The sequence below is a fragment of the Corvus brachyrhynchos genome, unplaced genomic scaffold (assembly GCF_000691975.1).
Source record: "Corvus brachyrhynchos isolate BGI_N302 unplaced genomic scaffold, ASM69197v1 scaffold245, whole genome shotgun sequence".
In the NCBI taxonomy this organism is placed as follows: domain Eukaryota; kingdom Metazoa; phylum Chordata; class Aves; order Passeriformes; family Corvidae; genus Corvus; species Corvus brachyrhynchos.
Window position 1 is genome coordinate 4,345,931 of NW_008238988.1, and position 15,394 is coordinate 4,361,324.

General features: G+C 44.5%; 1 protein-coding gene across 13 annotated transcripts in view; it reads right to left on the minus strand.

Annotated features, from left to right (window-relative positions):
• Nucleotides 1-15,394, minus strand: part of KTN1 (kinectin 1) — a 56,283-nt gene that overhangs the window by 5,290 nt on the left and 35,599 nt on the right. For 5 of the 13 annotated variants that reach the window (XM_017738862.1, XM_017738857.1, XM_017738859.1 and 2 more), the window contains 14 exons: nucleotides 14,714-14,804; nucleotides 14,544-14,612; nucleotides 14,143-14,180; nucleotides 13,112-13,202; nucleotides 11,074-11,160; nucleotides 9,160-9,249; nucleotides 8,054-8,134; nucleotides 7,414-7,503; nucleotides 7,238-7,330; nucleotides 5,704-5,775; nucleotides 5,179-5,262; nucleotides 4,887-4,970; nucleotides 2,556-2,639; nucleotides 1,135-1,227 (listed from right to left, as the gene is read on the minus strand). In XM_017738862.1, coding sequence (XP_017594351.1) covers nucleotides 1,135-1,227; nucleotides 2,556-2,639; nucleotides 4,887-4,970; nucleotides 5,179-5,262; nucleotides 5,704-5,775; nucleotides 7,238-7,330; nucleotides 7,414-7,503; nucleotides 8,054-8,134; nucleotides 9,160-9,249; nucleotides 11,074-11,160; nucleotides 13,112-13,202; nucleotides 14,143-14,180; nucleotides 14,544-14,612; nucleotides 14,714-14,804 — 1,147 coding nt within the window. The remainder of the gene's footprint in view (nucleotides 1-1,134; nucleotides 1,228-2,555; nucleotides 2,640-4,886; nucleotides 4,971-5,178; nucleotides 5,263-5,703; nucleotides 5,776-7,237; nucleotides 7,331-7,413; nucleotides 7,504-8,053; nucleotides 8,135-9,159; nucleotides 9,250-11,073; nucleotides 11,161-13,111; nucleotides 13,203-14,142; nucleotides 14,181-14,543; nucleotides 14,613-14,713; nucleotides 14,805-15,394) is intronic. The other 8 variants (XM_017738866.1, XM_017738863.1, XM_017738864.1 and 5 more) reach the window with 4 other exon arrangements.

Below are 15,394 nucleotides of genomic sequence, written 5' to 3' on the forward strand. Positions count from 1 at the left end.
ATTCCTGCTAATGACTGCAAAAGCTTTTCTACAGCTCTCCTCAGAGGACCTCGAGCTTCCCCTCGCAGCTGATGAAGCCACTGAGGCTGAGCAGCTAAAAGGAGTCAATACAAATTATTTGTCCTATCAGCAAGTGCTCCTCTCCCCTCAAACAACAGCGGTTCCTTCACTCTGTCCCTCAGAAGAAAGTGGGAAATGAGCTCCATTGACACCACTGAGCTGGGAGAGAATCTGCCTCAGCCTTCCCCTTCCCAAGTGTCTCCTGGAAAGCTGTTCCAGGGTTGGTGTGAAAGGTCTTTTTTCCAGAGATGGAAAAAGCCCCAGCCCAACCCCCTGTGCAGGTGGTGTCTTTAGGGCAACACTCTGAGTACCAGCTCCACAACCATCTGTGCTAACAGCAACCCACAGGCTCAGGTGAGTCACCTGCAAGTGTGAAAAGCTGCCCACCTAATTCCAGACCCTAAAACTGGAATGTCACTGCTGGAGGATACAGGAACACCAGCAGTCTGCAGAGTCACCCACCCACAGGACAAGGCAGTGCTCAGGGCTGGGCCTCACTGAAGCTCAGCTTAGCAAGATTTTTGCTGCTGGACCACATCAAGGTCAACACAAATGCCCAGGAGCCACAACCTGCTGAAATCAAATTCTGGCTCTTGGCCACAGGTGCAGAGGAGCAGAAAGAACCATGTTCTGGCAAGAGAATCTCTGCCTGAGTGCTATAGGTAGTACAAGGCTGCCTTTCTTTGGCATTACTGATGTCAGCAAGGGCCAACCCAACAGTGTTTACAGCCCACTTAACTCATCAGCACAGTTATTTTTAGCTTCCCTTTTCCCTTCTTGAAGGGACAAGTCTGGGGATCTCCCCACTTTTGTCCAAACCAAACCAAAAACCCATCAAAAGCCCAGAATCTCTCCCCTCCCTCCTTGCAAATCCAAGCCACGGGAAGAAGGTCACGATGTAGACAGCAGCAGGATTCCCAGTGAACCCTTGACACCCTGGCAAGCTGTAGGACTGGAAGCTTCATCAAGCCCTAATTACCCACCAGCAGCACTTTGCTGGACCTCACTTCCCAAAGTTCCCACTTTGCCCAAGATTTGTGTGGCCCCTGAGCACAAGCTCATGGAAACACTCACCGAGTCTGTGCAAACGTCGCTGTTTTCAATAACATTGGCATCCCCTAAAACCTTCCCAATTTCTCTCTCAAGAGCTGCCAAAGACTCCTGGGCCTGTAAGGGAAAGATGTTATTAAAAAAAAAAAAAAAGGAAGAAACAGGGAAAACACAACAATTAGCAAAGCCCCATCTCCCTGAGAGCACCACAGACACAGGAAATCATTGTTCAGGAGGAAATCTGTTTTATGCCAGATTTGCTCCAGGGACCAACCCATTTGCCAAGACTGACATGTCTCCTCACAATCAGCATGGTGCATGTCAGCCTGTCTGCAGCTGAGAGCAATCCTACAGGGAAGCTTTAATAGTCTCACATCAAGTTATTAGGTAAAAATTGTGCAGTAAATTTTGCAAGAGCAGGAGTGCAGGTCTCCAAAATCCTGTACTGTGAACCATAGACATCAGCACAGCTCGCTTTGTATGTTAACATCCAAGGTAATTGTCCAGAGCAAAATGTTTTAAATTCTTTATTGTAACTGGTTTCCTTTGGCTTCTCACCTCCTGGCAGTGCTTTTGTGATCATCTATCCCTGTCCCAGGACAAGATATGCTCCCCCAACAGCATTTCCCACTCCAGTCCTGGAAGAACTCAGCCCAATTTGCTTACTATGCTGAAGGAACAAGGTGTTCCGGAGTCTGGAGCCAGAGCCCAGCCACTCCACAGGCTACTCCTGTCTCCATTTATCAATTCTCCCATGACAGCTTTGCTTCTGCAGTGACAGACAGCACTGAGACCTCTCATGCTTCAAGATTTTCCACTCCAATCCATCTTGTAAGAGCAGTCACCAAGGAAAAGCACAGGAAACCCACCTGTTTGTCCCATCACAACTGCACAGATCTAACTTTTAGGACTTGCAGGCTCCTGGGTTATAGTGGATATGTCACCAAGCACAAAAGGGCAGATGCTTTGTAAACCAGCTTGTAACCCTCTGCCATTTGAGTCTGGATTTAAAAGCCTCATGCTGTGGTGTGGGTGGAGGGCTGTGGGATGGGCTTTTTGTTAGGCTGGGGTTTCTTTTAAATAAAGAATTATTTGTCAGCCCCAAATCACCACTTGTTCCTACTGGCATAAAATTATCATGAACAAGGGAGCCTTTCAAGAAGGACAATTAAACAGAGCTGTTAGCTGCAGTTTCATCATTTCTGCAGACATGATGCAGGTAGAGGCCTTACAGCCCCAGTCACTTGGGGAACCAGCCAGTGGAGCAAGACACCCCACCAGGTAGGCAGTTTAAACCAAGTTCAAATCATCATTTCCAGCACTGCAGAACTACAGACATTGAGGGGTTTTGTAACCCTGTTATAATGTTATAAATGTAACATTATATTATATAAATGTTATAAATGTAACATTTATACATGCAGCTGCTAAGGGTCTCTGCTTACCTTGGGCAAGTCACCAGCTACCTTTTCTCTCTCGTTTTGATCAACTTTGAGTTTTGATAGTGTTTCATTTAGCTGCGTTTTCAGCTGCAAAACAGTAACAGAGAAAAATCAGTTTCCCCTCACACACACAGATTTCGTCTGTCTGTCCCAGGGATTAACCCAGTGCACATGGACTGCGAAGGGAGGAAGATTTACTAACAATTACTGCACACACTGGATTAGGCAACATGTATGATGAGGTTTACAGGGACAGTCAAGAAAGAGAGACTCCATCTGTAAAGATAAAGGTAAAGAGTGGAAACTACAGAAGACAAAACATGGTTGGCATTGGCTTCCTTACAAGTGGTTTCAGCTTTTCAACTCCATTCCAGGAGGAGCATCAGCAATACTGACAGTGCATCAGCCTCTCCAGCATCCTTATCACAGGAGTCAGCCCAGACTCCAACTTAACTCACAGCAAATATGCAGAAATGAAGATTGTCATCTTCCTAGTGCAGGCTAAACAGTCTCTCTACTGCTGAATAAACTAAAAAGCTCTATTTGTCATCTTAATAAAGCACCACTTACTACAACTATGTTGACTTAACCAGTCTGTTAATGTCACATCAAGGCATGAATCACTGACAGGGGGATATTAAGTTGTCGATTGTGTTTAGATTCAATCCAAAAAAGTGAAACTATTTCAGTCAAGAGGGATGAATACTTCATACTGGCTGCAGTCAGTACTTAAACTGCAGCCTTCCAAAGGCTACACAGTTTTTTAAAGGATATTTTGATTGCTCTTCAACACAGCACACAGAACCAGCCACAGCACTTGAGGCTTGAGCCTCAAACAGAAGTGCTAACAAGGAGCTCAAGTGCCAATTTTGTTGGATTTGTGCCTCTGAAGTGTGCTGTGCTAATGTTTCCTGCTTTCAATCTTCCTGGGAGCCAGCAGGAGATTAAAGGAGGGAACAATGGACTACCCAAAGCCCTGAATTCTCACCGACTCCAAACCTACACATTGTGTTTGTCTCACCCTTGGGAGGCTTCCCCCTTTGGAGTACCTGGACTGGTGAATGCTGGGTTTATACATTTTGGGGAAGCTCCTCTGCAGTTTCAGCTTCTCCTTGCTTACCTTGTAAATAGTGGGCAACCCATTATGAAATACCGTAATTTCTATTCCCCAGCCTCCTGCAAAAGCCACTCAGGACAGCACTCCTGAGCCAGCTGCATGGGGGTGGTCATTTAACACATCCTCACACTCCCAGCAGCACAGCACCATCAGATTGCACTCAAGCTGCCCTAGCAGGGAGCTCAGCTTTTTAAGCTTTTGTTGTGCACAGACATAATAAATTGTTGCCTCTTATATTCAAAGAGGTTGGCGTTTACTGATTAACTCCAAGGTATGCATTCAATTCCCATTTCCCTTGCTTTCAGAATGAGAGGCTCTGCTTGCTGAGCCAAGTGTACTATTAACTTAAGCAGATTGCTACTGTGGTGGTAGTTATTTTTCTAAACCAACTATTTCAACCCAGTTACATCAGTGGCAGTAGCCTGGTTGTCCCATCATCCCAAAGACACGGTGACAGAGACAACCTTCCCCAATTCTGGCTCAAAAGCAGGAAAGCACTGGCCAAACACAAGCAGAGGAAGGCTCTGACTGCTCCTGCAGCCTTAAAAAACAGGTCACTGAAACAAGTGAGAAGGGAAAGGGCTCAAAACGGAAAACCATGCATCCCTAGGTCTATCCTGTTAATCCAAGTCCTTCTTGAGAAAGCAGCTATAGGAGCATTATTGGCTGGAAGCATTTCTAGCCAAACACGCTGTAACACATGCAAGCACCAAGCCAGCACAGCCATTCAGCCACAGCAGGGTGTCAGCAGCTGAATGGCTGAATACTCTGAATTAATCTAACTTTGGGTCTGGCCAATTTTAGTACATACAGAGCAGGATGGAAAAGGCTCTGCACAGTCAGAGCACCTCAAAAGCTTTGGGGAAAAAAAAATCCCACCAGAAAATAATCCTCCAGTTAAACCAATGAGAGCACCACTTCTGTTGCTCCAAGGACATGACATTTGCTGCTGCATATGCCTACACTGCAAATCTTCTCAAGAAGTTTCAGGAATGAAAATCTTACAGACTTCGGGAAAAAGTCTTAAGAACCAGACATGCTATTGTTAGGAGCAGAGAAAAGAGACAAATTGTAAAAGTCAGACTACATAAATGATTTGGATGGACAAAAATATCAAGCTGAAGAGGTTAGCAGAACAGACAGGATTTGAAATAAGTCTCCGCTTCATACGTATGCTGGGAGCCTCGGTTGTGCCCAACGGAGAACAAGCTTCTTACCAAATTTAACTCTTCATTCTGTCTTACTGCTTCAGAATATGAATCATCAAGTTTTTTCTGCAATTCAGTCAAGAGATCTTTGAGCTGAAATGAAGTTTAGAGTTTTAGGATTTGTCTCCTTAGGATGCCCGTTCTCTTCTGCTCAGTTATTTGTGTGCTGCTCTACCCTAAGGTCACAAGCATACAAACTCCTCAGCCACAGGGGCTAAGCACTAGGTTAGTTTGCCAGCCAACTGGTAACCAAAAGAAAAAAAAAAAAAAAAAAAAGAACAGCTTGGACAATTATGTTTACCTCTCTGACTTCTGAAACATAAGTAGATCGTTCTATTTCTGCCTTTTCTAGTTCACTTTCCAAATGTTCTCTCTCTTTTTTAAGCTAGGAACAGAAAAACAGTGTTAAAACAGATGTTTTCAGTGCTTTCTTGCAGTATCATTTGCTTGATTTATAATTAGCTGTAAATTTCTATCAAATATTCCATGATGTTTAGAGAGCATTTCAAACCCAGTGATTGCACAGTGCAGATTTCAACTTCAAAAATAAGATAAAAAGAGAAAGAATCAAGCCCATGATTGTCAACAAGCAGCAAACTGCTCAGTCTCACAAGAAAGAGCCCCAGTGGGTGAGCACAGAAGTAAAAATCAGAACAACTTTCCAGCTTCTCTGCCTTTTAAAAACACTGCTCAGGTTAAACTGCAGCACAGGCTGTGCCACTGGCAGGAGAGAAGCCTGAGAAGTTCAGATTTACAGCACAAGCCTAAATCACGTTTAAACAACATAAAACTTCGAAGACAAAAGGAAAAAACCACCTGCACGTACAGTTTCAACTTCTTTGTTTTCTTCCTTTAACCTCTCCACCTCGTGCTGCAAAGAAGTGACCACGGAACGCATCTGCAGTTTGGGGGGAAAATAAAGATATTTAGCTGGGTTGGTCTAAGACAAACTCTGCATAAATACACAAGATTCTAGAAACAATCTAAGAATATTAAGGATGAAATCAAGAGTGGCTGAATAAAATATGATGTTCACTCAAATAATTCAATATACTGAGTCTACACCATTCCTACCTATTCCCAGCCCAAGTTCTTTGACATATTTAGAGCCCACATGCCTGAAAGATTTGGAATATAAGCACTAATCCTGTTGTCCATTAGCCATGGCAAGGAAAATATCCTTCCCAGACAGGGAATAGTCACCATCCACGTACCCAAACCCAGCATTTTTAGCCTTATTTGGGGCTGTGGAAGTGCAGCAGATGGCAGCACATCTATAGTTCAAGATCTGACAGTCTTTATAAGCCCCTCAAACAAGATGTTTATAAATCATCTGTTGGCTGCCAGGTCCACACAGTGGCACTCAAATTTACTAAGCAGAGATACTTTAGAAATTACTTTTCAAAAAAGCAGTCTGACCTACTTTAATTCTAGATTAGAAAAAAACCGTAAAAGCAGTTTTTCTTCCCACTTCTGCTATCAACAGAGCCTTCCTAAAAGGAAAGCTTTGCAGGCAGTTTCAAGTGTAATTAGTTGACCATAATGGATTGAGCAGTACTTTAACAGCTTCCAAAAAACTGTTATGATTCTATGATACTTCAATTTTAGCACAAAGAGTCCATATCTGCTCACAAATATACTTGGAAAAAAACCCATGTGCTCAATAAAAATAAGTTACCAGGATTAGAAAAATATATATTCCTGGACACATTAATGGGACACTTGTACATTCCTCAATCTTTGGCTTCCTATCCCATCAGCATTAATGTTACTGTTTGGCTGCTTCCTGCAGCATCTGTAAAGGACTCCCCTGGATCCCTGGAATTGTCCCAGGCCAGGCTGGACAGGGCTTGGAGCAACCTGGGCTAGTGGGAGGTGTCCCTGCCCATGGCAGGGGGTTGGAACTGGATGATCTTTAAGGTTCCTTCCAACCCAAACCACTGTGATTCTGTAACTGTGACACAGATTTATCATAATGGTCAAACACCTTCCACCTGTGCTGCTTATTTTCCTTCCTTCTGTAAAGATGGCAATAGAAACAGCTACACAAAACCAAAGATATCAACAAATCCTCCATTTTTCAGCTTCTTTAATAGAAATATGTTCCTTTAAAAATTAAAAACCAGTCTTTACATGAAGTTAAAGTATCAGAGCACCAAAATATCACTGATAAGAGGAATCATTCCTATTATACTTGTTGCAGGCTTCACCTTTTTCACCCCCTGGTCATGCACCCATCAAACCAGGCAGCCAGGGCTGTTCCACACCTGCTTTCACAGAGCTCAGACACTCTCTGTGACTTCAAGCAGAACCTGCCTGGCTGCTGAAAAAAAAAAAAAAAAAACCAGCTTCAGAAATACCTGTTTAAGTTCCTTCTGTGATTCTTCAACTTTTATCTTCCATTTGCTTTCTTCCTCTTCCACACTCCTCTGTAGCCTTTGTAAAATCCCTTCCTAAGAAGAGAGAGGGATTTGAAAGCTCAGAGCAGAAGAAAGGCAGCTGGAACATCACAGAAGTGACCAGGCATCCCACTTACTGTCTCTGCCAGAACAGATTTGTATTTCTCACACTCCAGCTGCAGCAGGATGTGCATTTCCTCAGCCTCCTTCAACTTCTGCTCCATAGCCTGGCAAAGGAGGAAAGGGATCACAAGAGTCATATCTCAGTGGATGGATTTCAGTTCTATTCATCTTATTTCAACAAGCTGGTATCACTCTTGGGCAGGTCTGTCTTTCCAACCCACGAAAAGACAACAGCAATTGCGGTGTTCACCTGCAACTCTCAATCACAAACTTTGAGTTACTGAAAAAAATCCCCATTACTTAAAAAAAGAGAACAGGGATTTTCAATTTTATGAAGTCACAATTCCACAAGGTACTCATCAAAGATGCAAATAAATTTCTGTAATTATCTAAACAGCAGGTTGCCCAGAGAAGCTGTGGCTGACCCATCTCTGGAAGTGTTCAGCACCAGGCAGAATGAGGCTTGGAACAACCTGGTCCAGTGAGGGGCATCCCTGGCCAAGGCAGGGGGGTTGGAACTGGCTGATCTTTAACTCAAACCATTCTAGAATTACAAAGAACAACTTTCTTGTGACTTGTCTGAGAACAATTTGTAAGATTTATACTGGAGAAATACATTATGCCACACACCAGTTATCCATCTTTCGTGCCTACCTTGACATCTTCAGATCCTGAAGCCTCTCTCAAGTATTCTTTAGCCATCTTTTCAAACCCACATATCCATTCACTGTGGCTCTGTTGGGAAGTCAATCAGTTAAAGCTGAGAATAACCTCAGGAGAACTCTCCTCAGGACATCTGCCTCCCCACTGCAGGCTGAGGGAGCAGTGTTGCAACGCCCCAAGTCCCTGGAGCTCACACACAGCCCCATGGTTGTTGTTCAGCCAGTGCCACACACAGCTGGCAGCAACCCAGGAGCACGAGGTGATGAGACACACACACAGTTCAGGGGGGCCTGGATGAGCTGAAATACAGCTGGGTGACAGAGGACTCCCTGCAAGTGTCAGGGCTCTCTGCATAAGCATTTAAAGGTTCAAGGGAACCTCTCCTGAAATCCCTGAGCAGTTCAAGCAGACACTTGCTGCATGGCTCTCAGAAGGTTATTTTATAACCTTACAGAAAGTCTTTTTAAAGACTGGTTCATCAGGATGCTTACTTTAGCACATTTGGGAACAATTTTAAATATGAATATTCAAAACCTCTAGAGGTTATAAATGAAATGCACCCATTCTTCCAGACTCGCTTGATGTTATTCATCCCATCTGAACTCCACAAACCCAGGGCATTTTCCCTGCAAACCACTGAGAGCCACCAAGAATATAAAACTGAAAATTGGTGCTTGGGGACAAAATAAATCTTCCTAAATTGTATTAACTGTCACTGAGGCACTGCAGCTCCTCTGGAAAGGTTGGGAATCTACAGATCCCCATCATGCCAGACAGCGAGCAAACACAGCAGGCATTATCCACCCCTGACAATTTACTGTCTCAGTGAAACACAAGATAATACAGACAGGTAGATGTTGGGGCATAAAACACACAAGATAATAACTTTTTTGTCGTTGTTTTAACACTTCTTGAAGCAACCAACTGCAGCTTTGCCTCCCTGTGCAAGTACAGGTATCACCAGCAAGAGACACTCTCATCCCACTGCGAAAACCTTGGGATAGAGGGCACTCTGAGGAAACACTCCAGGACTGCCCAGCACAGCAGGACCAGAGCTCCCTGGCTCCCAGAAGGAGATTAAGAGCCACTTCTCTTACCATGTTGGAAGGAAGAGAGACTTTGGGGAAGAGCTTCTGGAGGAGCTGGCGTGTCTCCACCTCGGCAGCTTCCAAATGCTGCTGCTTCTCCTAAACCAAGAGGAGGGCACAGGTGAGACTGGGCACCACATTCACCAACCTGGCAACAGCCTCTCCTATGCCTACAGCAATTTACTTAACCCAGAAAGTCTTTTTCTAAGTGAGAAAGGCGCTACACTCTCTAAAATTGCCAGTAAATTGCTTCAAAAATGGGCACTGAATTGCTTCAGAATTTGGCCTTTGCATCTGTTCTCGCTTAAGCTTTTATTTTCTGAAGTTCTCCTCCAATCCGGCCTGTTTGTACAGAAATTACACCATCATTCACTTGTCCACAACACAAGCTGCACTGTGCTGAGTAACTGCATCCACAGATCACACCAGCCCTGCCACCCAAGTTAAGTGAGCTCAAAATCAAATAGTTTGGTCAATCAACTTTTTTTTTTAATCCGTACTTTTAAATTAATTTTAGGTGGGAAAAAAATCACCGTAAGTTAACGTCATCACATCAAAAATAGAGAATTAAAGTCAAAAGGAAACTTTGTGTTAATGCACATTTGAACCAGGCCAAGAAAGTAAGACTTTAAACATTACTTTTAAATACTTAAGAGGAAGCCCCTTACATCCTCTTTTCCCAACCCTGGATGCAAAGGGAGATAATTATTAGAGCTGTGTGACAATCTCCAACTTTTCTTTGTTAATGCTTTTCAAATATAAATACCCAGAGCCACAGACAGGCACCACAGACCTATCCCTCCCTGTATTTAACATTAAAAGCAGAGCAGCCATAGGACACGTGCTTGCTGTGCTTGTGGCAGATTGGTTTCGTTTAGCCATACAATGCTCAGGCTCCCACTTAAAATGTAGAAAGCCTGAAATACTGCTCAGAAAGGCAGCTTTCAGCCAAAACCCTTCATTGATATTCAGGATTGTTTTTCCCTTTGACATCAGTGCTACTGCCTGGCTGCTCTGAGTTCCTGTGCTGCAAGGGATCGGTGGCATGAGCAGGTTGAGATTCAGAGACAGAAACGGACAGGAGACATTAGGTGGTGAGGCTGTGCTAAGTGTGTTAGTTGGCAACAATTTAGGAGCCACCATGAAGTGGCAAAAGGCTGCTGAAGTCTTCCAGCTGCAAGAGAAAGCAGGCAAGCGTTAGCACACGGCAAAAGCAGGTACAGGCTCCTCCCAGCACGGGGCCAGCACAGAGTGGAGATGGCTCCAGAACGCAGGCACACAGCCCCAAACCAGAGCTCCTCTGCTTCTGGCTGCCTGACTGGTGTTCTTAAAGTTAGTCAGATGCCTTTTTTTGAGTCCTGCACAGTGACAATTAACAGTGAATCAGGCCCACAGCAAACCCGAGCTCCTTTCAGAGCAATTCGCACCCCGTATCGTTTTGAACATTGGTCCAATGGTCCCTGTCGAGCTTCACATGCCTTCAAGGAGGAAATTCACAGCTGTGGTCACACCGTTTTCCTCAGATGCTCCCAGGTTTTTAAATAATAATTTAGTCCTGGTTCTTCCCAGGTCCAACAGATTTGTTCAAGCACAGCCAAAGCCCAGTAGAAGAAAGCGGGTTGCTCACCAGCACAGCTTTTATTCTGGAGCTCCCCACAAACCAAAAACACTTCACGACAGCTCTAACAATTATGCAAACAGAAATCAAAGGTCAGCATGCCCACAAACTAACGATTAAAAAAAAAAAAAAAAACACAACCTAAAGACAACAGGAAGAAGCAGAGGTGAAAGTATATGAATGATCACTCAGAAGAGATTATACTTAAACTGCAGTAAAAGTTAAATGCCTCCATTTCACTTAAAAAACCAGCTGCAGATCTGCTTCTAGCTTAACGCATCATTTCTAGCAGTCAACATTACAACCTTGGCAGTCTTGTTCACTTTGTCCTGCAGCAATTTTTCAGTTGATGCCAATGCTTCCATTGCTTCCCAGTTTTTCTCCCGAAGGTCCTAATCATTTTTAGAAAGAATGATTTCAGTTCAGCCAATATTCAAACTGTTTTCGCTTTTACTTCAGAGAAATATTTCGCATTACATTCCGCCATTTGTATTTAAATGCTGGTTACTGCAAGGTGATTTTGCTGAGGAGTATGACATACACTAGCAAAAACAAGTGTGATGTTCAAAGAGTCTGAATGAAAAGTGAGGGGAAAAAAATGCCAATTTCTGCCCAACCTGCCCCTGTGTCCAAAACTGATACAAGTGTTACTGCAGAGCGTTACCACTACAGCGACCCCACACTTTGACTGCACTTGGAAGAAGAAAGAGGGAAGTTTTCAAAAGTAGTGAGGAACACAGACACCAAACCACAGATTACACAACAGAGTGTTAGGCATGTCGCAGTGCAGAACCCAGCACAGACCCAGGAGACACGCAGGTGTGTGCATTTACACCCCTGATCCTGCAAACCAGACCTCAGCCCAAACCTGCTGCTGCACCGGGGCTGATTCAGGAACACAAACCTCAGGGTTCACAGCTCTCTCCACTGCACCCAAAGAAAGCTGGTTTGGCGCTCACCAGCCCACCTGGGAGGCTTTGGGATTTCAGCAGTGGTGAGCACAACCCCGATCCACGTGGGAAGGCCACGGTGCTCCTGTGTCTTTCTTGGCGAGGTCATCAAACGTGTACTCCACAAGACATCAACACAACTCAGTGAGAGGCTGAGAGCTCTTCTAAGAGCAGCCTCACGGCTCTTCTCTAGGAAGGATGGTGGGGGCTTGCAGCGAGGCAATTACAGTGATTGGGATTTAGATTTAATTTTTTCCAACCCTCAGAGCAAATCTCCTTTAGCAAAGGGCTACTTTGGAAAGGTTGCATTTTAAATTCATCAAAACCCTAGCAAGCACCTACACTAGTTTTACTTTACCACTTCTATTTGCCCGCAATCCTAAGGGCTGTTCACAGGCTATAAACACAATATTGGCTAAAACTGAGAAAAAGACCTACAGGCCTGTTCTGCCTTTAGCAGCAGCCAGACTTCTGCCTGCAGCACAAAGGGTATTCAGACCTTGTGAATCCCCAGGAAACAGACCTTCTGTTCTGCCTTTCCAGCTCATCTGTCTTCTGAGACTACTCAGCCACTTCCTCTCTACTTTATTTCAGCTCTTAAGCAGCACTCCTTGCTCGGAAGTTCAAGTTCTCAATATTTTTCTTGTGCATTTTCCTTCGATTGTCCAATTATTAAGAAATAAAGCTTATTGCTTTAATAAATAAAGCTTATTCATTGGATTTTACAGGGTATCAAGGAGAGACAGGTGAGATAAACACCCTGTATTTTACCTTTCCTCCATATAACTTAAAAGACAACACTCTCCTGCCCTGCACAGGTAATGCATTACAAGGAAGTAACTCCACAGCTCTGTGATGGAAGATACAATCTTTAATTCCATCCACAAACAACCCAGACTGCACCATCAGCAGCTGTTGTGAAGGAAGGCTCAGTCCTTCACTTCTTTTGGAAGATCAGGATTAGCGACTCTTAGGAATGGGAAGAGCCAGATCCTCCTCCCATGTCCACACACAAGGACCAGAACTCTGTCAGAGCACAGCACCTTTCCTCCTCCCACCCTCCCTCCCCTTGGCAAAGGACTTGTTTCTGAACAGGGTAAACCAGATTTGAATCCAAATCCAAGAACTTGCTGTGGGATGTGTCCCCTAGCAAGTCTCCTTCCTCTCATGCAACCAACAAATTGTCCAGGAGCTGACACGACTCTGAGCAGTGAACTCAGGTGTGCTGAGTCACTCCCAAGAGGAAAGGAGTGCCCAGGGACACAATACAGCAGACAGCTGTCAGAAACACTCTCTGACTCTGCAAAATGCCCCAGGCCTCAGGAAATGCTGGGAACACAGGTTTGGTTGTTTTGGGGGGTTTTCTGGGGTGGTGGGGGAAGAATTTCCTTACGTTGTTCTTTTTCCTCTGCTGCTCAAAAGCATTTCTCTGAGAGGCGAGCTCGCTTTGCAGACTGGCAATTTCCTTCTCTTTGCCTGCAACCCTGAATTAACAAAGGGAACCACAAACAAGTCAGGAGATACTGAAGAAATTTCCAGTGAAGCACTGACACCCTTTCCCACACACTCACTTGCCTTCCCCTTCCAGCAACACGCTCTCTCTGAAAAGCTGTTTTCACTGCCTTGGCAGCATCGCCTGCTTCCCACCGCTCCCTGAACCACTTTGCCTGAGCAAACCCATTGTAAAGCTGTTGTTTGCCTACAACAGGCATCTGCACACATTTATCAAGGCCATGGAAAGGCAACACATTAGCTGAGGGTAGAGTCAGCCAGCCCACGCCAGCACAACACCACAGAACAGGCACTGCCGGCTGGATGAGAGCGTTCCCTTTCAAGCACCTAATCCACAATTTATAAGTCATTTAACTTGAAAGACAAATAATTCAGCCAGCCAAAAATGCATGACAGTGGCAATTTGCTTAGCACAATATAGCATTAACTTCCACATAGTTATTTAATGTGCTTCAGCCCCACATTATAACACAATTTTACCCTTGAGATTTTCCCTGGGAAGATATTTCCACCAGACAATCTTATCATAGGAACAACCCTCTGCTAAGGTGAAATTCCAAGAAAAAAAGCCTGTCACTTTTGCTTGAAACACCAACATTTAACTCTTCAGCCATACAGCTGAGCTGGAATGCATTCAAAATTACATCAATCAAGGCTTGCTTCTGTGGTGGGCACAACATATTGCCAGCACTGTCTGCCTGCAGGAGACTACACCTGAGGATTAGCAGTGTGAGCACAATCTCCCATGTTCAACTTTTATTAGACAGTAATTTCTTTTTTTCTTTTTTTTTTTTTTTACTGGCCACTTCACATACTCCGATATTGTACATTTGGCATTTATTTCTAAATTCCCTGAGCAATTAAGAGAACTGAATCAATTTTCTAAAGCATTCAACTCCTGGCAGTACTCACACTTGCAGAAGCTCCTCACTTTGGACAGCCAGAGATGCCTACAAAGAGACCAGAGAAGTGTTAGGAGCAGAGCAGCAGCAAAGACCAGGATCTGCCTGGTTAACCAGGCACTGCTGCAAGCCCAGAAAGCTGCACTCTGGGCCTTTGAGGGAATCCTGTCCAGCCTCCTCTGGCCAGGAACACATCAGGCATAAGAAAGAACACAAGGCTGCAAATCCACATGATAAAAGGAAGCAGGAACAGATATGCAACAGCCAGAAAAGCTGCCGCAGTGCAACCCAAAACTGAAGCTGTCCTGGATTTCCATGGGCAGTACAACTCCTGGTTTTCCATGCCATCCATGCAAGCTACCACCATCCACTTTTGACTTCAGTCAGTAACACTGCAGTTGGAAGCTGTACCTGTTTGCAGTTCTCCTGCTTTAATTCCTGTATTTGAGCTTTGAAAGATTCATTTTCTTTTTGCACATCCTGTTGAAAGAAAAAAGGCAATATATACTCATGTATAAATAGAGATATACACTCAAAATACATAGACTCCTCAACACAAGGCATTTCTGCCAAAACTTTACCTGCAACTGTTTTACTTGGTTTGCAATTTCTCTCTCTTTTTCTTCCACCATAGCTTTCAACTTCTTCATTTGCTCTTCTTCCCCTTTCAACCTGCAGAGATGGTTTAGAAAGTAAGGAGGAAGGGTTAAAGTAGGAAAAAAAAGTTAAAGTAAGAATTTATGCTAAAAAGGGACAGACACTCAAACTGGGACAGTTTGTGCAGCAGAAGATAAATACATTTTCTGTGTTGAGGCTGCCTCAGGTACCACACACCGGCTGTACTGGAGCTCTGCTGGGAGAGCAGCACGTCACAGGAGCTGCTTTGAAGACAGAGCCCTTTCTGGCACAGCCTCATACAACCTTCCTCTGACTTGGAGCAGCCAGACTAAGCAGAGTCAACACAGAGGAAAGCCTGGCAGCGTTTCTCCATAAAACAGGCACTGGAGAATTGGCTATTGCATCTCAGCCTGAAAATGGCAAAAACCGGATCTGTTCGCTGCTGCTACCGACTGAGCCACAGGCACTGCAACCCTTAAACATGCTGAACAGAAGGAGAAATTAGCACTAGACACGAGAAGCAGCAGCAGTTCCACGAGTTAATAGAGCCCTGGGTGCACATTCCCAGTGTGTGAGCAGCACAGCTCAGGGCAGGGACGCCAGGCACGGCAGCAGCCGCGCCACAGACCCCCGCACTCAACGCC